The 24,609-nt window shown below is 40.7% G+C and overlaps 1 protein-coding gene across 5 annotated transcripts in view; it reads right to left on the reverse strand.

Moving 5' to 3' along the window:
* The window catches only part of CAB39L (calcium binding protein 39 like), a 62,676-nt gene that overhangs the window by 17,929 nt on the left and 20,138 nt on the right, over positions 1 to 24,609 (reverse strand). For all 5 annotated transcript variants that reach the window (XM_049815957.1, XM_049815954.1, XM_049815955.1 and 2 more), the window contains 3 exons: positions 18,664 to 18,812; positions 7,209 to 7,373; positions 3,471 to 3,589 (listed from right to left, as the gene is read on the reverse strand). In XM_049815957.1, the coding sequence (XP_049671914.1) occupies positions 3,471 to 3,589; positions 7,209 to 7,373; positions 18,664 to 18,765 (386 nt within the window). In that variant the 5' untranslated portion in view covers positions 18,766 to 18,812. The remainder of the gene's footprint in view (positions 1 to 3,470; positions 3,590 to 7,208; positions 7,374 to 18,663; positions 18,813 to 24,609) is intronic.

Genomic DNA, 24,609 nt, shown 5'->3' on the forward strand with positions numbered 1-24,609 from the left:
ATGTTTTTCTGAAGCTGAGAAGCTGGAAGGAAGTAGCCAACAAGTAAAACGAAGCCTAAAAGGTAAGAACAGTTATCTCAAGCTGGCAGTGCCGCTGGAGTATTAGGCAGGAAACACCGGGTGGGAGCTCTGATTCAGGATCCTTCCCACTCAACAGAACTCACATTATGCAACGAAAAAGCAACCTTTTGTTGATACTGTTGGGAACTGACTGTCAGGGGGGCACAGGAAATTTTGCATCCAATACAAGTAAAACAATGACAAGTGTTCACAATAGTCCCAGGCTGTTTCTTTTACAATCATAGTAGAATTTTTTTTTTTCTCTCCAGATAACGCCATATAACAAACACCAAATGGTACAAGCCAGCCAAATCCACTCTCTTTACCTTTAAGTGGATTTTGATTCCATGTATTTCATTTGCCATTAAATAAAAATGAAAACGTGTCCTCAAGTCACGTTTTCAAGTGGTCATGTCTAACATGAAGTACCTGTTTCCCAGTCTCATAGCCGACTGCACACGAGCACGGCACGCTGCCTGCATGCAGCAAGCTGCCTGTTCAGGGCCCTACCCTTGCTGTAGGCACATATTTTAAGTATTGGTTTTAGACAGTCCCAGCAGCAGGATGTAGGCAGGTAAGGGAGCATCATGTCTGACATCATTACGCTGTTCTGCAGCAGCTGCTCAGATACCGTCAGGGCTGGATAGTACTGTCTTCTGGACTACCGCTGATGAATTCAACAGCACTTTTTAACAAGAAACTCCAGAAACGGCAATTTTGATACAGTGCAGTGCTGCGAAGAGATAGCCAAGAAATCAAGAACAAGGAGCTGAGGACCAAACTAACACGGACACGCTGCTGCACGCAGCAGCAATCTCCAAAAAAAAACACTTAACTGATGCCATTTAAGTACGTCCACTGGCTCAGGTCACCTACAGTAAAATGTGTCAGCCACACATACGCATAACATAAAACCTTTACTGTCATCTTAATATTCTTGGTTGTTGCAGATGCCAAAGAATATCTGGGACATGATCCAAAAATATTTTTTAGCTTTAAATAAAGCCCAGACATATGGTAGCGATACATGCGCAACGTGCAAAAACAAAATGAGTGAAAAATCGAAAAAGCAAAGACAGAGAAAAGTGAAGAAAATTATTTTACCTATATATGAAGTTGAAAGCAGTTGTACAACTTAATGACGACTGAGAGAATTATCATCATTGTCCTGAAACAACTAGTTTGAGGTTTATATAAATGGTGAATTTTAACGAACAAACGAAACCAAAATCCATTTAACTAGCTTACTGGTTTTCTTTCTGAGGAAGCTGGTGTTCAGTAACACAAAACAAGTCAAGAGTTTCACAATTAAACCTAAATCACCCCAAATCACTATACTTGTAAGAGCAAGACCTAGCTCAGCCCAGCCACCCCCCCAGGCTCCTCACCGCCCTGCCTGCGAGGAAGACAGCAGGTCCGCACCTCCTCCTGCAACAGCAACCAAGAGCTTTGCCACCACCTTCAACCACAAGCTCACCGTTCTTGAAATCCCTGGTACTGACTAGTTCTCTTGGTTACTTTTTTCCCTACTGTGCTGGTTTGGGCTGGGATAGAGTTAATTTTTTCCATAGTAGCTGGGATGGGGCTGTGTTTTGGATTTGTGACCAAAACAGTGTTGATAACACAGGGATGTTTTAGTTAGTGCTGAGCAGTGATTGCACAGTGTCAAGGCCTTTTTTTCCTGTTTCTCACCCTGTCCCACCAGCAAGCAGGCTGGGGGGGGGGGGGGGGGGCACAAGGAGTTGGGGGTACACACAGCTGTAACAGCTGACCCCAACTGACCCAACAGATATTCCAGACCATAGGATGTCATGCTCAGCACTAAAAGCTGGGGGAAGAAGGAGGAAGGGGGAGACGTTCAGAGTGTGGCATTTGTCTTCCCAAGTCACTGTTCTGCGTGACAGAGCCCTGCTTTCCTGGAGATGGCTGAACACCTGCCTGCCCATGGGAAGTGGGGAATGAATTCCTTGGTTTGCTTGTCTGCAGCTTTTGCTTTACATATTAAACTGTCTTTATCTCAACTCACGAGTTTTCTCACTTTTACTTTTCCGATTCTCTCCCCCATCCCAAGCGGGGGCAGTGAGCGAGAGGCTGTGTGGGGCTGAGCTGCCGGCTGGGGTTAAACCACGACAGCTATTCAGCTGTGCTGGAATGTGGCCAGTTTTGAAGGAAATAACTATTTTAGAGGACTCCCATGCTTATCCCTCTCCTTGACTGGAGTCTGCCCCTGGGAGAGGGGGGAGGCTGGCTGAACAGAATTTTATTACCCTTGGGGCTGCAGCCTTGTCACGCACAAATCTTAGATGGTGCTTAAGTATTTTCCTAACTCTGGCTGTGGAGCAAATGGTAAAAATGCAAATCTTCAACCTCCAGAGCAAGACAGACACTTAAAAAAAAAGCATTCTCTTAACCATTAGTTTAAAAGGCTTATATCATGTTTTTGAATGGCTGTTACTAGCATGACCATACAACTACTATGAGAGTCCACATTGTTTCATACCGATCAGCTAATAAATCTCCTTATTTCTACATTTGTTATTTAATCCCAATCACGTATATTCTCTTTTCCTTAGGGAGAAATGAACAAAATCCTAAAGCCAAAAGAAAACTGAGCAGAAAACAGTAGACTTCAAGGGCTGGAAAAGCAAAGCTTCTCACTGAATGAAAGGTGCATTTAGTCAAAAGTAAAGGGGTCAGAAGCCCTGAGTTTTAGGCCAACACTTGTGCACTCCTGAATGCAACTACAGCTGATGTTCTCTCCATATAGCAGTCTACTCCCCCTCCTTGGCCAACTTACCTTGGGGACCACCAGGTTACAGATGAGCACTGACCCCCTCAAAGGTTAAAAGACAAAAAAAAAAAAATAATTTAATGCTGAAAGTTGTGGAGTTCATTACAGAATTAATTTAAAGTCGAAGTTCACATGTGGCTACAAGCATTGCAGAAGTCTGTCTCACAGACACAACTATGCTTTTTATGCATTTTTGCTTCTCTCTGTTCTACCACACAGTGGTCTAGTTTGACTCCAGTTATTTACAGACACCATTGTAAGTCACTCCTGCAATGCAAAAAGGTCTAAATGAAACTCCACAATCAGCAATGCCACACAAGAGTTTAGGGCAAGAATTGAAGTACACATCACGTGAGGAACACTCAAAAACAATGAGCACATAATTATTCCAACATGAATTTTGGTGAAGAAATAATGGCCAAATAAAATAATCCAGTCATTAAAAAGTATATACAGTTAAGCAGAAAGAAAGTCAACATAAAAGAAACAAAATATCTGGAATGAAACCTGAACATCCTTTTTCTTTTTTTTTTTAACTGAAAAGTGAGAAAGTAGATCAACTCCAATGTCAGTATGCTCCAGGCAATGTTCTTAAGGAAAGTCAAATTAAAGTACCCACCCTTTTAGAAGCATGAATAGGATATGTGGATGGGCACTAATGTATTCCACAGTAGGGCTACGCGTGCCAATTTGTCTTCTCAAAATGTTGTTAAATATCTGGGAAACGTCCTTTTTGCCCTGTTAAAAAAGCAAAATATATCTTCAGCTGGAAAAACACGAACAAATTACCATTTACTAGGCTCTCTATTGAAAGTAGAAATGAAACTGAAAACAAAACAGGTTTTTTGGGCTCTTCACAGTCCCACCACCTCATACGTGCTGTTTCTTCCACACCACAAGAAGGCTTCCTCTGTCGGGTGGGTCTGAAGACTACCGATCCCCCCACTCCCATTTACACCTTTCTTCTTCTGAATGAAGATGTGCATCCCCCTTATTCTGTCAAGGAAGTCCCTAGCTACCTTAAATAGCAACATTAAAGTACCGAAAAAGGTAGGGTGAGGGTGGTGAAGCACTGGCACAGGTTGCCCAGAGAAGCTGTGGCTGCCCCATCCCTGGCAGAGTTCAGGGCCAGGTTGGATGGGGCTTGGAGCAACCTGGGCTAGTGGAAGGTGTCCCTGCCCATGGCAGAGGGGGTGGAACGAGACGATCTTTAAGGTCTCTTCCAACCCAAACCATTCTATGATTCTATGAAAAGCAAGTCACTACCCTGAGCCAAACATGCTTTTTGCATTGTGTGCTATTGCTCCCACAGCCTCCAAATTTAAGTTGTCAATCTAGTACCAAGTACACCTCCCCACAGCCTAGACTTACAAAGCTAAAGCTTTTCATTATTCAAATGCAATCAATGCCAAATGTGATTGCATTTTTGAAAATCAGGGTTAAATTTAAAACTGAGCCTATTATTTCACCATGAAGAATGAAATCATTAATACTGATAAAAAGGCTGCTTCACATATGTGTCTCTGCTTTAGTTACAACTAAGATCCTTCACTTTGTCCAATTTTTCTCCTGTATACACCTATCTGCACAACCATGTTTTGTCTTCGAACACTTCCCCATGCAAACAGCTTTTCAGAAGGTCTTTCCAAATTACATTCCATTCAGCCACAGTGTTTGCCAATACATCTTGCATTAGAAGTCCTCTTCCTCCCCCACTGCTTTCTCCCCTGGCCACAGGAGACAAATTGATCTGTGAAATTAAAGGAGGGGGGAGACCGCTGCACTAATGACCAGTAACCAAGGCACTGACTCAACAGCTGGTCACAAAGCACAGGGCAAGCTAAAGCAAAAGGTTACTTATAATCATGCTCATTGATCTGTCTCGTGAGGACAAACATTCCTTGGTGGAGAACTTATTGAACATTTGAAGCCAAGGAGCAGATAGTTTCACACAGAGGGAAATTCCCTGGTTTCACCTCTACAAATAAATCACTGCTGAGAAACACAAAATATTCTGCTTTCTTACTCATTCCAACCCAGCTGGCTTGGAGACTCGGGGACTCAGGGAATTAAATAGAATAAAATCAGAGCAGGCCAGTCCATCTGCATTTGTCTGCAACACTTTTGACCCTTGGACATTCTCTTAATAAGGCTAATTCTTTATGAAGTCATCCCATTCTCCCCTACCTTTACAACACCCGTAACGTATGCCTGGAATCTTGTGATCCCCAGCGGCTTCAGCAGTTACTCCAAGACAAAAACAATCCAGACAGAGAACTGTTGAAAGGGTGAGGTGAAAATGGCCAAAAATTAAGTGATCCTCTCTGCTATGCCAAATTTTATATTAGTTACTTAATATTAAGGGCACTGCAGCATTATTTCCAATAGCAGAGAAGAGATAGCTATATATCTCTATATATATATATCTCAGAGAGGGGAGAGAGAGATCCAAATGTATCTAGTTTTCTAGAGACCAGCAATGATGAAAGCCAGAGAAGTTGGTCTCTCTGGGTTGTCCTGGAGGGAATGGAGGCAGATAGGAGGGAACCAAGGCAGACTTCCCTCACCACCAGACATCTATAAAAATTGTAGGAATACTTTTGCAACACTTCTTACTTAGATCTGTGATTCAGTTTTGCCTTATAATGAAATACATATGGCCACTGAAGTATAAGATAAGGCAGTATGGAGAAAAAGTGGCTAGACAAGAACAAAAAAACTGCAAAGGATTCCATTACATAAATAACAAATTGATGATACCTATACCATAATTTAGCTCCTGTTTCCAGACAAAGTAAGGGAAAGCATCTAATGCCACTAGTCCTGGGCTTGTGGCTATTTACTGCCTGTTTTAGTGGCTTTACAGCTTGTGAACCCTTAAGGCTTATATGTGGTTAGTAACATCTATTTTTTTCTAGTTGACTTTTTCTGTATGCACACTTTCCTCAGTTCTTCAAAGTTCAACAATAAATTTCATATTTTAAATTTAAAAAAATCCAGTCTGATCTTGATTCTGGGCTCCTGCCCAAATTCAACTTTAGCGCTTCGTAACAGTTTCCTCACCAAAATTACACCTTGTTTCTTGAGTGGCAGAAACAATAAACCTGTGTTTTCTATAGACGTGTGATGAATGTCTGCAAGTCTCCCCTACACGCATGCCCGCCCCTAGCCACATGTGCTGTAAGCGTACTGGCAGATGAAACAAAAATGAGACAGGACTCAAGTCTGTGCTTCTGCCTTATTTTCTGTGGGGGCATTAACTCTGGCCTCGCTCCTCTAAATAACCATCAAGTTTCATGAAGTCTTTGAAAACACATCTTCAAAGGGGAGTACAGCTGTGCAAAACTGGGATCAAAGTGGGCAGCACGGCTGGTGAGGAGGAGACAGGGAGTCAGGACAAAACAAAGTAACCTACAAAACCACTATTCCCTTCAGAAATCAGATTTTCAAGTAATTTACGATTTTGCTTTCTACCATTACCTATGCATGAAAAAATTAATTTGCATGTTATAAACTGATAAAATTGCTTGTTCAACAAAGAAACCTAAATGCCAACTGTGGCCGCCAATATATAATGGAAGCAGAAAAGTTGATAAAACTAAAAAAGTCAATGGGAATATGAAGACAAAGCAGCACATACTCTTACTATCCTCTTGTTCAATGACATTTCTTTTCTATTGTTTTGCCAAAAGAGTATGTATAACAGCTTTGCTAAATGACTGAAAAGGTTTTATCATGGAAAAAAATCTATTTTGCAATAAGACTTATTAGAATTGTTTGTATAACGGTAATTCAGCAACAGATCAGGTATTTCATTCAGTGCTTGCATTTGAAGACTGTGGGTTCAATATGTCTATACAGAATTTTTTGTCTGACAAAAGCAATACAGACTGTCAGGTAACTAAAAAAATGCAGTAGTTTTCCTTCTGTGGTTTATTTACTAACAGTATCTTCTCTGCCCCGCTCTCCTTTTTTCTTAAAAACAAATAAATAAATTACTGGATTTTTAGCGGTTTGCGTTGTTGGGGTTTGGGGTTTTTTGTAATTAAGACATTTAACAGTAACCAGAGGTGGCAGGGAGAAGACAAATGAAAGGATCTCAATAAGTTCTAGCATAATATGACAATATTTCTTTAGTGTTTTCGTTTTAATTAAAAAGAATCAGATGCATTGCAGTTACTTCCAGTGTATGAGCACGTCTATCAGGACACTGACCAATCTACAGCAGCTACTTTCTTTACCATGTGAAAACCAGTTTTGAATGCAATAAAATTATTTAGACTTCAAAAAAATACAGCTCTACTCACTGACAACAGAGAGACCAAGGAGATTAAAAGGTTTATGGATGCTGACTTACTTCAAAATCTATCAGCTGCAGGTTGGCAATAAGCGTCACTAGAAGGCCACTGTTATATAGCTCTTGTGCCAGTTGAGCCACGATTTCTGTAGGTGGCTCCTTGTCTGTGGTCCCGCACAGAATTTCCTTCATTGCTTGCAGAGATTTTGACACTTCCTCTGACGCCTGTTCACCAGCAGATAAGGGGTTTGTTTAAAAAAAGAAAACAGAAAAGAAAAAGCAAAACTGTTATTTCAAAAGACAAGCAGTTCAAAACAAAAGCTTCTAACCGTACCTACGTTGATCGTTACCTATTGTAAAATGGTTTTAATAATTTTAGGTAATCATTGAGGCTGGGACATCCACACTGGAACCTGCAGGTCCTACAGAAGCACACAGACATATTCAACTTAAACACGGCATGCCATTAATTACAGACCATGGGCATGAAACAGGGGGAGTGCAATTACCAACCGGTGTCAGCAAGATCCTTGACGGATTTGAAGACAGGCACTGCCCTGCAGAAGCAGCGGCACTTTCACCATCGCTCCCCCTGTCCTCCCCAGTGGGTTCCATCAACACCCGTGGGGCAAGGGGTGCCAGATGAAGGTACCAAACCGGACAGCTCATGCTGCCAGTGAGCTGGCCACTGTGCTGCTTCCCCATCAACTGCTTGCTGACGAACAGTCCTGGCTCGTCTGCTGGTAACCCAATTAAATCCCCATACCCCTGCCAGCTTGGCATTGCCACCACTTATTTCTCCTCACCATGTCTGGTTTGAGCCAGCATCTTCCGCAAGGGATTTGCCCATGGAGTGCGCAGGCGCTTCAGTCTCAGGTTGGGAAATTAATTAAATTAAACTATTTGCTTTAGTAAAGCTCCACAGCTGCCACCAAGTGAACTAAAATAAGTCTTTTATCTTTTGCTTCCACCTAGCATATACTAATTCTGTGCAATGCTTCAGGTACCTAATGCAGAGGATGAATCAGGAATTACCTTATAAAATATCTTGGCCAGAAAGCTTACAACAGGAAAATGAAAGAGAAACGCATATGAACAGGTAACAGCTTAGCATTCATGTCAGTCAGCAGGTTTAAATCAGATGTGAACGGGAACGTCCCACTTCCCAAGGGACACGACTGCTGGCCACAGCATGGCAGCTCTAGCTCATGCTCTCCTCCCAGGTTTGCTCCACTTCATATAAGTAAAGACTCTGTGAAGCAAATGCATTGTTTTTTCATGTGTGTGTGCATGTGTGCTTTAAATGACACCTGCTCTAGCTGTGGAGGCAATGGCTCCTTTGGGTCAGGGTACATTTAATACACGCGTGACCCGCAGCAAGGCTGGTTGGATTTTTTGGCAGGGAGTGGCATGGAAGTAAGGGACGGGTCTGAAAGCAAAACTGAGGATGACAGCAAAGTGCCAGGCAAGATAGTTAAAGATGCTGAAGACAGGACAGCGTTTCACATCTATATTGCAAAACATTTATTTGAAATTAGTGTTTCATTAGCTTAGCAAGGGAGGAAATAGATAAATAAAATTCAAGACACACACACAGAAAACCCAAGAGTCATTTGTAAAAGCTAACCGGACATTAATGGATGTTCAAAGCCAGATCAGTAATTTCAACTCATCTCTCACATAAACTGAAAGGAAAAATGTCATGCTTTCAAATACCACCCCATCAACCTGCATAAAATAACCACACTGTGCTCTGGAGAGGCATCTTTCAAGCTGCTGCTGATCTCCCAACACCTTAATACTGATTTAAATCACAGATTTTATTCACACTAGCGAACAAAAATCCTAGAAAGAACCTAAAAATCCTAAACACCCCCCCCTCCCCACCCCTCCAATAAAAAGTCACTTTCACATTGCATGTCCCTGGAAGATTCAAGCATTGATTTTGCAAAGCATAAAGAAATTCTCCCCCAATCTGTTTGTACCTACTCTCAGTTTTCTGCTAGTTGAGATAGGTCAGCAGGAGCGGCGTGTAAATGAATATGACTATGTGATAACTTTAACTACAGCAGAAGTCTTGTTGTTCCTTACTGTCGCTCAGCAAAAGAGCCTATTTTTACCTCAAATGTTAGTGGTATGTCACTAGAGATATCCCACAGAGTACAGATGGGATTAACAACAGGGGTGCTATCTTGGGAACTAAAGCCCTAAAACTTTATAAGAGCTGTGCAAATATTTTCATATCAAAGGAAAAACCCATACATTTTTGGGTTTTCACCCATTCTGCTGGGCAGGGTGTGAATATCTCTGGCATTCTGTGGTTAAAAAAACAACCCCCACATTAATACCTTTCAAGTGTAAGTAGTCCTTTCTGATATGTAGAAAAATGTCTGCAAGACTGAGCTTTAGGTTTAATTCTCAAAAAGGAGGCCAAAAACTAAAGCGCTGCAGGAGAAGACGTAACTACAGAACACCGTGGTGTTGATGGGCACAGCTGGGCACCACAGCTGTATTTCTCTAATCATCTGCCATCCCATCCACTCATCTTCTCAGCTTTTCTACACGCAATTTACATTTTGTGTTTAACTTCCCCCTCCTTCATATCCTCTGGATAGTCTGTAGTTTGACATTCAACCCATCACCAAAAGCTATTCCCAGTCAAATCTAAGGACCGCTCTTCGTTGCCTATCCCTCATAATCTATCTGGAGGAAAACCATAATCCTGAACACAGATCCTTAAAGTAACAGTCACTTCTAGCCTCCACTTTGACATTTCCACTTAATCTTACTGCATTTTTAGAATAATACCCCAAATACATAATCACTGTTTCTGGGATGGAAACCTGCTCAAGTCTCAGGGAAAAAAAAAAAAAAAAAAAAGGAAAAAAAAAAAGACATTCCAAGATCCAAAGACCCAAGATCTGTCCAAAACAAATAACAAAATGAATACATTCACTTGAATACATGGAAAATACAAGATGACAGAAACATAGCTGCAGAACAGCTTGTCATAAGAAGGCAGACTGGACCTGACCCTCTTTAGAAAAATTTGCAAAACCCAGTAAAAACCTCAGCAAGACACCCTTCCCCCCAACAATACCACAAACAGAATTTCAGTTACAAAAAAAAAAAAAAAAAAAAAGATTTGATAGAAACTCCAAAGTCTATTATGACTTCCATACTACTATTTATTCTCCATCAGTGGCAACAGCCACAATAGCGAAGTGCTGCAACCCTCACTTCAGCAGAAGTTACAGAGCAAAAGAAAAGGTTTCATGAAATATCTAAGCGCTTTAATCCATTTGAATCGTTCTTGCAATTAAGCGCAATCTTCTTTCCAGAAGATTTTCCTTCCATCCTCTAGCTATGAGTCCTTTACATCATGACTGCATTTATGCCGTTCTATTTAGAGAAGCCGGTGTGAGCAGAGGGAAAAGAGAGGGAGATGAGAACTGAACACAGAATCCTAAACAGAACAGCTTATAAATATTACATACGAATATCAAAAGTGGGACACACTGAACTTTGGACAGTTACAGTTGCAGACAGGGACAACAAAGCACAAGATGAAATGGAAGCCGATTCCCAGCACACACATCAGTTTAGTGTCTGTGCTGCTGTCACTGCACAGACATCAGGATCTTGACCTCCCAAAGCAACTTGCAGGTTTCTAGTTGACAGGCATCTCAGTTCACAACATCCAAACTTGGGAGGATCCAATTCCACCAGAGAACACTGAAATTCAGGGTGGGTACGTGGGTCTTAAATGAATTACAAGGTTGATTTGCAATAGCTGTGTAAGGAGAGTGAAGGAGAGCACAACCCGTGTCCGCCTGTGCAAGGAAGGCAGTTTTTTTCAATGATGGCCATTTCTTTTCTACTTTCACCCAGCACAGGACTAAGAAGTTATTTCCAGCAAGAAATAACTCTTCATCCACAGAGCATAGTTTTTAGTGACCAGCAATCCACACGAGGTTTCTGGGTCCATTTTAAAATACAACTTTTTGTGTAAATGTTGAAATCTAGCAATCCTTGGGTTACTTCGCTAACCCTACTGGACTAGGTGATGTACAATAGCCTTGGAGTTGGAAAACTGACAACATAGATAAGCCTATATAACTTCTCTACGTTAAATTATAAATGTGTTCAACCTCCCCTGCTTATAAAGTTAATTTTTTGTCAGCATTAATGTGTCTTTCCAAACCTACCAAGAGCTTCAACAATGAGTTGAAGATACTTGTCTCAAGCTTGTTTTCCTCATAAAGTCTTGTCAATGTTGACTTAATGGGATCCTAACACAAAGAAAGCAGCTTATGAAGAAATTATTCCCTGAAATTCTGTATTAAAAAAAAAAATTATTCCCTGAAAGACCTCAAGACTGTTCTCTCCACAGCCTAACACACATATGAAGACCAGCCAATTTTTTTTGCAAAGGTCCAGTCTTTACTGCAGAATGGGTAACACCATAATGCCTATATTGAAGTATTTCCCTACTCCAGTGCTGATCTTCCTTTCCCACAGTGCTAAGGGTTCTTCAGTTTAACTTGCTTTGCTAGGTCTAGAAGACAATTTCTGAGTTTTTTCCGGGTTTTTTGGACTGATCTCTAAAAGAGGGACAAAGTGCATGATAATATTCTTAGGGCCGTAATTTAGCATTATTAAGGAATGCTGCAAAACAGTTATTTTTTTCTCTATATTCCACAGTTATACAAGACAGTACAGTAAGGAGTTTCCTGGGTTTTTTATTAAGGGATTACAAACAAATCCTCCAAGTCTTAAATTTGTTCTGTTCGTCTAAAATCTTCCAGAGACATTTTAAAGAGTAGCAGGAAGGCTAAAACAAAGGTCTTATCTGTTATTCACACAGGAAGCTGAATTTTTATTTCCATAATTACATGAGCTGGGACTTCCCATTCTCAAAGGCTAAGCTGTTTTATTGCAACACTACTTGTGCGTGACACAGCAAAAAAACCCCAAAGCAGATCTTCTGCTTCAGAAATCAAAACTTCATACAGGCAGGTTTTTTAAAAACCCCATAGCACACCACAGAGATACTTTACCATGAGTCCCCAGCTTCAGCAACTTAAATTTCTAGCTATTCCAACTGGCTTAATAAAAATTACCTCTACTTACTAACCTTGTCCTTCTTCTCTCCTTAGCTACTTATGGTAATTTCACATTTATCTTAAAAAGTGCCATATTAAGTGCTCGTGATCCAAACCTATTATGCTTGTCAAAGAGAGAGAGATGGATCTCCTGTTATGCAATGTAGATCCATTGCATCTTTTTACTCCTCTCCAGGGAAGATTACAAGTATCAAGCCTTCAATAATCAACAGTCTGAGCTCCTACACCTGAACTGCAACTTTTCAAATCTTTCAGAGGGTTGTCTCTATTTTACCTCTGTTTCACCAACAGGCTAGAGGTTTCACACAGATGTACATATACGTTGCAGGGCAGAAGGGCTTATTCTTACTTTTATTCATCCAGGGACTTAATATAAAATTTATGACCAACCATAACAGTGAAGAAAAAACAAGTTGCATGAACTTTTTCCACCTATCCAAACTCAGATATCAAATATACATAAGGAAAATACAGAATGCCTGACATCTGGCATCTGCATAGTGATCAGGAAATCCTCAATTGTTCATAAGAATATGGCAAATAGGATCGTACAGCTTCTGTTTGTGTACCTAGCTTATTTCCAGGGCAAAAATCTCTTTCTAAACTGTTGTTCTCTAGCACAGCAGCAGACAGTAACACACACAGATGCCTGCCAGCGTGATGTTAAATACTCCAATGTGTGAGTCAGTGAACTGCCAGTACTCCATACTATATATCACAACCAAAAGCATAAAGCTCCTTGGTTTGGCTTTATCTTGTTTAAAAATATTCTCACTGTGTGATTCAAACCAATGTTCCTCCTAAAAGAACAGTGCCAACACAACTTTCTCTACATGCAGCTGTAAGGACTCCCAAGAAAAGCCGTTAGCAGATCTGAATCCAACATCTATGTAGATTCAGGATCATCTCAACTGACCTATCCTCGATACAATTTCATGCTAAATGGATATATAGGAACAAGTTGTGGACATTTTGGATCAGGAGGCATGAACTCTGTCATTTAGCAAAATATGGTCTAGTACTCAAGGAAGCTGGCAAAGACAATTTGGCCAAGCAGGCACAACAGGGAAAAGACTTTTAAAAGGATGTATGATTAAATGGAAGAGCCAGGTTTGCCCTACCTGGACATAAATTCCTTTCCCACTGTTAATCCTGCACTTAAGACAGAACTAAAGGTTGTAAAGTCCTTAAAAATAATTTTTTTTTTTTAAAAAAGGCAACCAGAAGAGACAGGTTTTAAACTCTTGGCACCAGCACCTGGCAGTACCTGGAGTTTCCCCCACCTCTAGAGCAATAACAAGCCTTAGCAGAACAGGGAAGCTGAAACGCTCCACAAAACCCCAGGGCATGCAGAGCTAGAAGGAATGGGTGTCAAGCCCTTCTTATGTCATTCCCTCCCCCGTTTCAGTGTGCAGCAATCAAGTCAAAGGCAATTTTGCAACTGACTTTGGCAGCTGCAGAATCTCATCCACAGGTATTTACGGTCATGGTAGCCACACAACCATTCTTCCATGCAAATGCACACCATGTCCTCTGCATGCACCTCATCTCACACACCGGTCCCCAGTTGCTTTATCAGCACAGGAGCAAGCAAGGTGAACAGGAGCCGATAATGGCTTTATTGTTACTTCATAAAAAAGCAGGATTTATTTGTATAAATATTTGTTCCAGAAATCTTAGTCTTTTATGTGTAGCCTTAATAAAAATGCTGCTCTCCTGACCCTTCTGAACGGTACCAAATTTGTTACAGTACACGGAGATGAAACAGAGGACAGATTACAGTGACCTACCCAAACAAGCAGTCTCATTAGATATATTTAAGTGAAAAGGGAAGAAGCTCGACACTTCAGGTTATTTTACAACTAGCTTCACGATGTTTCTGAACACCAACTAAGGGTGCCGCAGCCTGTGGTTCTGCCTGACAGGAAAACATGCAGCACGGTGCCCTGAACCAGCTCTAACTCCCTTGGGTTCATATCCAAGTCTTGGACTAGCTACGCCAGAAACCGCAAAGCTTTCGGCCCATCTAGCCCAAGCACAAAGATCAGCTGACCCCAGATCTGTTTGCTGTAGTAAATTAAAAGCCTGTGACACTTTTGAAGACTTTTGCTGCAGGGCGGGTTCAGAAAATGTTACCAAACCTGTAGGCACCACAGATGGCACTGAGTCAGCGGTGCCGCACCCAAAGTTGTTTGGTTAGCAGGGGGAGGGTGATGTGTTCAAGGACATCCTTCCGTGAATACACCCCAAAAGCCACCCACGCTGCTTTGTGCTGACCCGAGTCAGCGGCTGAACACAAGACTTCAAGAAGTTGGGATGTCACCCCTCTTGTTTTTTGTGAGAGGGGTCAGGTGTCTTTTCTATTAATGTTCTTTCTTTTACAACAGCTATCAGCAAAAGACATGGTGGCATATCAGTAGTAAACGAAGCCGTATGAGCAGCGTCACATGCTGTCTGTTCTTCCTCAGGTTCAACGGATCTGTCCACTTGATATCAGGGTTTCTCCTCTCTTGCTCCCTATTTACATGCATCCTCCGAAGGCTGCAAGAGTTCATGCCAGAAGGATGAGAGTCTAAGCTCTGAAGTCTTTGCTTCCTAGGTATTTAAATACTTCCCTGTTTTTCTAGTTAATTCCAGAATGGGTATTTCTCATTAAATTCAAGCACAGTTTGGTTCTACATGACCAGGATTAACTTTTTATGGCATTTATAGAATTCAGTGATAAAACTTAATTAATTGTTCTTTACCGCATCAAAGCCTGAACAGGATGTCAGCAATTGTATGTGCCACAAGAACAGCTTATTTATTTCAGATGTTGGAAGAGAGGAGGATGGTTGATAAAGAAGGCTTTAGTCTACTTTTCCAGCTCTGTCTTGCCCTACTTAATCTCCCAATTGTTACATTAGATTCGCCAGTGCTGCAATACCTTCTATAAAATAGCTGTTATTTTTAAAAATTTTAAAAACAAGGTATTAGAAAGAGCACTTCAAAGGAAAAGGAGCCACGTGCGGTGGCACTTCTAAATCTGTGGCCTATCAACCGTAAGAATGTAGCTGAGAAAATGGCAAAGCTTTAAGCACACATACATCCATGCAAGCAAATCAACCAACCCACCCATAAAATAAAAGTAAGAACCAAATATTCAAACTTAGCCTATTTTTTAGTTGAGAGTGTTTAAAAAGCATTATGGCAACACTACACATACTAATAGTTAAAAAAGACACATGGAAGAACTGGGTTAAATTCAACCCTTATCTAACACAACAGATGCTAGTGCAGTCAATAGAGTTCAAAGTCTGAATGGGTCCTGTTCTATGACTAACAAAAAGCATCATTAAGAAAGAGTGCAAACTTCTGTATATTATGTGTGTTCATGGAAATGTGTCTCAGAAAAGATGTATAACTGCCTTTATACTTACAAGTGGCTTCTCTGCATCCTGTGTATCAAGTTAGTGTCCTCCCACCTCTTCCCATTACTCAGAAAGTCTTAAGTGGTCTGCTGCAAGGCTCCCTCTACCTGCTGACTGCATAGGCTTGGCGGGAATGATCATTTCTGCATTATCTAAAAACAGCCCCTTTGAGGCACAGATGGTTCCTGCTGAAAGTTGCACAAAGTTGTATTAGAAGCACCAAGCCTCTCCCTGTCCAACCTCACACCTCCCCAGCTGCCCAGGGCATCTTCAACTCATACTTACGATTTCTCAACTGGGAAAGGAAACAAGGAGGTTCTCCGCTAGCCCTGCAGTTAATTTAGGCTTTGCCAATTCCGGCTGTATTAGCAGCTTTCAGCTGTTTCAGCCCACGTACCACACTGACTATGCTACAACTACTCAATTGTCACAGGATAAAATCTTCTTGCTTAAATATATGAGGCAAGTCCTAGTTGGAAGCTATTCTGCAGGCGAGCAAAATCAGGGATGCTGTGGAATCATATCCCAGAAGTCCTGGGAACCTCAGTTTTATGGTGAGGCAAAACGGCAGCTCCCCAGTTCACATGCAAGACTACAAGGAGCCAGAAATCTGAAAAATCAGAGCCCCGATTCCCGAATTTCTGCGTTCACAGGCCCACAGTGTCCAAAACCATCTCTTGGATATCCAGGGTCTGTGGCTCTTGCAGGAGCCAGACCTCTGGGCCCTTTTATGAAAGTTTGACACATTTCATCTCCCTTTGGAAATCAAATTGGAGACAAATTTTAAAACCTTGCCAGGTTTTGAAGAGCACAGAGTACTGCACTGTGCTTTGTTTTTCTTTGCTTTTGTTTTCAGTTAAGTTTCTCTAATCATACTCATGAAAAGACAAGATGTTATTCATTAGTATTACTTAGAGGGTAAGTTTTGAAAACCCATGTGTCATTGAAAATCTCCCCATCATCTTTTCTTCTCCAATTCAAAATATAAACAACACTTAAAAATGGTTTTACTAAGCCCACAAACCTGTATGGAGAGTAAGAGATGTGGTGGAGTGATTGTTTTTGCTAGAGTTATTTTTCCTCCCATTTTTTAAAAGTTTATCATTGGCACAGTACTAAAGATATTCCTTCGGATTTACTTCCCTAAACTCAGGAGAATGAATCGGGCTATTTTAAGTATTTATTTCAGGACAGCTCATTGCAACACTTTAGATAAAAGGCAGTGTTACTAAGGAGTCTCACATCTTCCCTTCTGAAGGGAGAAAGGCCCTATGTACTTCCTCTACATCGTGGTGCAAAGTCCTGAGTCAATAAGCCATATGTGTAAAGCATATGTGTAAATACCGTCCAAAAAAAGGCTGGTTTCTTCACTTTCTGCCTTGCTGCTGAAGTGACTGCCTTGTTCCCCCACCCTCCTCTCCCCAATCACCCACATTCACCCCAGGAACAGCCTCCATCCCATAGCAATAAAGTACGGCAGAAAATACTGAAAACCAACCTCCTCCTGTAAAATAAGCATCGTGATTAAATTCATAAGCTGTTTCCATCCTAATATGCCAGGGGAACGCTCCCATATCTTTTGCTTTGTAAGGAAAACACACACCAGCTGTTCTGATTTTTATGAAAAATTTACATCAAGTTCTCAATTTTCTAAGAAGTCTGAATTTCTCCTCCTTTGTCACTGACACCCAAATAAACAAACCAGCTCAAAGCCCAAAATCCTCAAAACCACAACCCAGAGGAGTCATGCTGCAAAGCAAATCAAAAAGAAACCCAAGTCTAGAGCTTCTGCTTCGAATGTCGTCTTTAATCAGGCTCTGAGGGATGAATTCAGCAGGGGAGGGCAGACTGTTGGTTTATTTAGTCACTTATTTTAAGTTTTAGTTTGGAGTCAAATTCTCTCAGTGCTTTTCAGTTAACTGAAGGTATTTCAGCATGAGACATCAAATACCAGAGGCCTTCCTGAAATCTGTGTGACTGATCTTACACAATTAACACACTTTGAGCTACTTACTTTGAACCAAAAAGTTTCAAGAGGATTTCACTAAGGGCGCAAAGGGCTCTGTGCTTACCTTTTGGGTTGGGTTCGTTCTAATACAGGCTCCTGCACAAGGTGGGGGAAGCACAACATGCACACACAAACATCAGCTGCACGAAAACTGTGTTAATGTCACTTATCAGCTATTCCTGTTTCCACTGACATTCAGTATTAACCTAAAATTAGTTTGTTGTTAATTAAAAACATACACTTCTACTACAGTGATAATATAAAGAGACAGAGTCTCAGATGAAAAAAAAAATTATTTGATTTTATGTAAGCACAAATTCCTAATTGGGAGCATTTTGTACGCTGGGGTGCATCTTCTCAAATGGTCACTGGAAGAGTGGCAAAAGTAACTCAGGTCTGTGTCACAGAGTTATAAGACAGCAATATTATTAGCAAAAACCTAGCACTATAATTAGAATACGAGTAGCGCAGCTCATTTCAGAAGCACTAGCACCCAGAAGATTGGAAAGGATGGACAGAGTGAGCTCTCTTTTATATACATCTGAATACATATAGGTTTGCTGTTTTATGTGAACATTATTCATCAGAAGTAAGTTTTGCTCTCTGGGTACCTACACATTAATTAGCAGTCTCATTTGTTATCCAGCTAAAACAATTAACAGTACAATAATTTTCAAATAGCCTTCCAAGCTGTTTTGTTAGGTGCATTACTATTTGAAGTAGTAGGAGATCACTCTTTGTTTTGGCTGAGGCTCCTGGATCATAACATTTTCTTTTTGACCCCCAGGTCTTTAGTACTTTACTTATGCAAAAAACCCCCGATTTCAGCAGGATCATTCCAACACAAAGCTACTTACATGTGCAAGCACTTGCAGAACCAGAGCAGTGAGAGAACACAGTTTTATTCCCTTTATTCTACTGTTTTCCCCCGCATAAAAACCTTATTGGTCTTCTACAACACTACCTCATACCTTGTCTGTCTTTTTTTCTTGTTTTTCCAATATGGCCATGTTTTCTTTCAGAATTTTCACAATCTCAGCAGGATTTTTGTGCGATTTACTAAACAAAGGCATGGTTTTTCTTCACCTGGATTTCTTCCTTCAGGACAGAAGAGGACTGCCTTAAATCAAATGAGAAACAAAAATAGCTTTTAAGGTTTACATGAAAATGCAATAAAACCACACAAAGGCATTATGAACAAGAAAAGGTTATGCCTCAGGCACTCTGTTTTGCTTCAGCTACTCAGTAGAGCAGTAAAAGTTCTCACGTACAGTTACAGCAAGTTCATCCAGGATTCACAAGCCACCATTAGCACATGGAAGGCAACTACTAAGCACCTGCATGGGAGACGAATGCTTCCTAAAGCCCCTGACCTACAGGTCAGCGCTCCAGCGAGTCTGTGCCTATAACCAATGTTTTTTGGACACTACATATCTGGCAGGCTCCACTAGATTTCTGACAGGGCTTTCTGCCAAACTGGTTTCGTCGTGATGCAGCTACCTAACTGTAGATGCCAGCATACCAAAAGCGTCCTTTGTTTAGAGCATTGCAAGGTAAGGGTCCCAGCTTCTCTACCATTGCTCCCTCTTCTTCAGCTGCTTTTCTTTTTCAGCCTAAAGCTTCTCAAGGGGAAGCAGTTTAAGCTATCCCCTAAGTCTGACAGACTTCAAGAATCTGTGGGTCAGGTCTCACTTATGTAAAACATTGCTTGAATTAAACAAGAAACAGAGGATCAGGCCCAAATACAGACACAAATGTTTTCATGACATTTAAATGAAAGACTGAGCATTTTAACAAAAATGGGTTTGTTTGTTTAATTTAAAACATTCTTCCTCTGTATGGTTAGAAAGGCAAATACCACATCACTGTATTTATACATGAAAGAAATCAAGTAGCTTAGTTTCTGATCCTACATAGCATTAAGTTGTGAATTCCAATGGGTTTTGCTGAGGTTCCAATACAAAGATCTACTGAAGTCAACAGACAGACTATAGATGGGCATACACTCTGGCTAAGGCAGTATCACTTTCCAGGGAGACCCCAGCACTATTCTGGATTACATTCCAGTTTGCACAATAAAGAGGAGGTCAAAAAAAACCCCAACCAAACCAAAAGCAAAAATAATCTCAAATTTTCATCTCTTTCCACAACAAAAGACAACTATCACCAGCCCTCCCTACACACATTTGCAAGATCAGTTGTGAAAACATAAATATATACAAACACCACTTCAATCTCCTTATTCTTCTTCAACTTTTACAATTAAAAAAAGGCTTTATACAAAAGGTTTTAAAGGAGAGAATTAAACAGCACAACACACACAGTATAAAGAAGAAAACCCAGTGGTCCCAAAGAACCCACTCCTCTCATGCTTCGTTGTTACTACTGACACGCTCCAGAGTCCATCAGGAAGTGTGACCCCATTTGTGCCACCCATCCATGTGTTACTAATCCCCAAATATCCTATGGAATGAATACCCAGATTAGATATACATTCTATTACAACTATAAATAGCAACCATATGAAACAGCCAAGTACAAAATTCAAACCATAGATGAGTACTTTAAAAAAAAAAAGAAAAATTACAAAATATATCTATACAGACACTGACCTAACATCTTATTAAAAACATTTTAAAATATTTTTGCAGATTATCTTTACAGGAACAGTTTCTATGACACACAGGAAATATTTTTAAATGTCTTATTTAAACCAAAAGTTCCTTTATAGTGTCCAGAGTAGTTGAATTTGTATATAGCTTCTCATTTGTTGCTAGGTCAGTTTTACAGGAATATATTATCTGAAAGCTCACATCTTTCGGATTTCCATTTTCAAGCTCCTCACAGTTCAGTTCAAACTTATTTTTATTTCTGCAGTTTTGGCTACGTAACCGTCACTCCTTGGCTGAGCTCTCAGCTGCAGACTCCTGCTCCCATAGAGCTCCCAACTGAAAGCTTTGGCAACACCATCCGACCAGTAACAGAGCACGGTCACACCTCAAGCTGAAAACATGCAAGGCTGAAGACTGGGATTACTAACGACTAACTCACTGGGGCATGCTCAGCTACATACAAGCACTGGAAAAGACTGGGATGCCAGTATTATACAATAAATTTGTTTAAATGCTGCTAGCAAGCGCCAAGCACCCCGTAATCCTGCACGTGCTGCAATTAGAAGATTAGTAATTCACAGCATACTTCAAGAAGGACCTGATTCTGCATGTTTTTATTATCCGTGAAGACATGGCATGAGGATGTGAGGATGCAAGAAAGAAAGTCTGAGAGGAGGAGCCCAACAGGCATGTTGCATTTCAGAAAAGAAGTATTTTCATCCAAGTTGGGGAAGGTTTATTCAGATTGCTGAAGTCATCCCTTCATCTTCCCCTTTTAGAAGTCTCCACACAAGGAAAAGCAAAGAGGGAGAGAATTTAATTTTTAAATTGAAGTATTCATGAGCTAGAGGTTCTGAGATTAAAATAAAATGAAGTCCACATTTCTAACTGAAATGTTGACTATAAATTATAAACACATTTCCGTCCCAAAAAGTAACTTACATAGCTGTCTAGAGTATGGTGTCTGTATTTAAATAATCACTGATTTGCCATAAAATTCCAACAGCCAGGCTAGCACTTTTCTACTGTATAGTTCCAGTCTTACTGCCGAGTTACCACAGCACTGCTCAGTGATAAAATACCATTTCTCTTCACTTCATACCCTACCAGTGTCCTAATCACAACAGCAAAATCACTGACAATAGGGCAGGAAGGGACTCAAGAGACTGTTCAGTTCATCCCTCCGCTGAACAGAGCCAAGTCTCTGCTTCACTTCATTTACCAGTCTTACATACAAAGCAAAGCATCCGCTGTACGCACGCAGAGGGAGACAGAGAGGGAAAGGGGAAGAGCCCCAGATACGCATCGAAAAATGTTTTTGGATTTACCCCTTTTCAGGACACAGTTTTAAGCCATCAGCATCTGGCAAAAGATTACCCATCACTTCAGAAAATACATACTGGCAGCTGCAGGTTATGGTCCCTTTTGCTTCTCCATGCACGAATCTCCAAGGGGCCACAGGCTAGTTACAATTACAGGTAGAAGCAGAAGGGGGTAAAGTCACTCTGCTGAGATTTGGGAGTTGTACTCCTTAGCCTTATGGCTGGCTATTTCCCAAGGCACATGGCAAAACAAGGACTCCTCTCCTCCAGCTTTGCTCCTCATGACTGGATTCTCCAGCATCAAAGAAAGCACAAGCTCTTGCTAAAGCTCTTAACACAGCTGGGCATTTCTGCCCTGTCCTCCTCCTTGTATCAGCTCTGCTCTCTCAGCTTTACTTGGAAGGGAAGGTCTTCTCTTTCGTAGAGGCACTAATTTAGTTTAAATTCACTATTTCTTTTATCACTTTTTTCAGTCCATTTTTTGGAACTCTGTATTTTCCAGGCATCTAGCCCTCTGCCAAAGTTGCTTGAAATTGGCCAGCAAGGTCAAAAGTTACCATGGGAAGAGAAGTAGGATGAGAGACGGACAGCATGACGACATAAGCTTCAATTTCTCAAGAAACCAGTCTAAAAAAAAATAACTGAAATACAAAGATGAAAGACAACTGAAAAGAATGCAACACAGCCTTACCAAAGGTAGCTCATGCTACAATCCCTTACATAGTTAGACAGGTAAAACACAGTAGAACCTATGCATCCAACATGGAAATACACTGAACTGAATATAGTAGAAAATAAACTAGTTGAAGGAAAATTATCATGTAAAGGAAGACTGATTGTCTGAGAAGTTAAGAGCAATTTTTGGGACAGGATTGTATTTAGAGAGGCATAGGAATTAAGAGCATACCCCAAAATTGTGGTGCCTCAAAATAGGAAGACACTATCAACAGTGAAGAGGATTGTAATATCATTACCTGAGAAACTGGATTGCCTCACGGACTGAAATAATAAAAATAGGATAAAAACTAAGAGCAGAAAGTATCAGATAATGCTGAACAGCAGAAGAAACAGAGTTTGTAGATGCCATATCCCTGGAAACATTCAAGACCAGATTGGACAGGGCTCTCAGCAACCTGATCTCGTTGAAGACATCCCTGCCCATGGCAGGGGGGTTGGCCTAAATGACCTTTACAGGTCCCTTCCAACCAAAACCATTCTATGACTATCAATATCTCCTTCAAGCTGAGGACTTGCCATGAGAAATGACAGACACCTGGTGACTACACCCATATTTTACAGACAGGAGAAAGACAGACACAAATCTGTGATGAATTATGAAAGTAATTGCCAGTAGAAATAAAAAGGTATTCATATCTTTTGTACAAAGTCTTGATGGAACTTCATACAGAACACTGTACACAATCCTGAACACCCGCAGTGATGTAAAATCAACAGAGATTAGAGTGGGTGCAGAGAAGGACCCTAGGCTGGCCAGAAAAACCAGAAGACCAGCATGTCTAGGAGGCTAAAAGTGCTCACCTTAGTAAGCTTAAGATAAAAATACAGGGAAGCCAAAGAAGTTATTTCAGCTCAAATAACAATAACACTTTATTTATGCAGAAGCAAATGGCTATAAACTGCCGATGAATAAACTTAAGCTGAAAACGTAAAGGTTGCCAACCATTGGAGCTTTGAGATTTTAAAATGACCTACTTGACCAGGCACACTACAGAGCATCTGTTCATAAATTTTTGACACTGCTGTCTGGCAGCAAGGGACAGGGCTGAATGAGCCCCTTTCTTTCCTACTTTCCAGGAAAACTTTTTCCATCTAATGGTTATTCAACGTATGTTTTTATAACATCAGAAATGCATTGTGGACGGTTCTGAATTCATAACAGGGGACCAGCCAACTTCTGAAACATTTAGTTGAATTGATGTTATTTCACCCAGTGCTCTTGTGAGGAACTTATGAGACCAAGGAAAGAAACAGCTGTATCTCACCCGACCGACTCTCCCAGCCTCAAAGGTTGTATCTCCCAGTCACGGGGAAAGTGTCCCAGCAGTGCTGTAGGAGGAACGGTGTTTTCCAAAGCCTGCTGTTGCCATCAGTATGAACAGGATGTTTCAGCCACCAGAGCTGGAGAGTCCAGCATATTTTACGAGCCCTACTTTTACAAAAATACTTTCAGGGAATAAAATTCCATGTTTATGTGGAAGAAAAAAATGGCACTGATTTTATTTTAGGTAAGTGACAGAAACACCAAAAGGCAATTTTAAAACACCACTTTCAAAATGTTTAGCTGTTTCTGTTAGAGACAGAAGGAAAAAAAAAAAAAAAAATCACACAGGCTAAAGCAGCAAGTTAAATCAAGATGGACAAGTTTTACAAGAGGTGAGTTTTAGGGTATTCAGTAGCCTGTCAAAGTAACGTAACATCCCTTCATACGCAGGGCACACTTTCCCTCAGAGGCCTTCAACTCTGCAAACATTTAACCGAAATGGAAAACACGCTTCCAAAAAACCCTATATACCTGCTGTTACTCTGTTCCCTCTGCAAAGGGGAAAGCTGAAGCACAGAAAGATCAGTAGACGTACCCAAGGCCACATAACAAAAAAAAAACCAAACAATTGGTGGCTGTGTCAGGAAGGAAAGCTAGATCATTTGACACCAAAGCCTATGCTTTATCTTCAAAATATCTCTTCTGCCAGTTTATCTCCTCATAAAGGAGATGCACTAAGGAAAAAAAAAAAACAAACAAAAAACAACCAAACACCAAAACTTGAGAAACATGAGCTTTTTAATACAACTATAAAGTACCATAAGAGATCTAGTTCTGTTTATAGGCACTCTCCCTAATTTCTTTGCTCTTAATCATATACTTTCTCAAAAGATTGCAGCGCAACTGAGCTTGTAAGCACAAAAAAAAAAAAAAAAAAGCAACATCACTCTACTCACCGGCCCATCCCACTATGAAGTGACT

This window comes from Accipiter gentilis, chromosome 13, assembly GCF_929443795.1.
Source record: "Accipiter gentilis chromosome 13, bAccGen1.1, whole genome shotgun sequence".
Taxonomy (NCBI): domain Eukaryota; kingdom Metazoa; phylum Chordata; class Aves; order Accipitriformes; family Accipitridae; genus Astur; species Astur gentilis.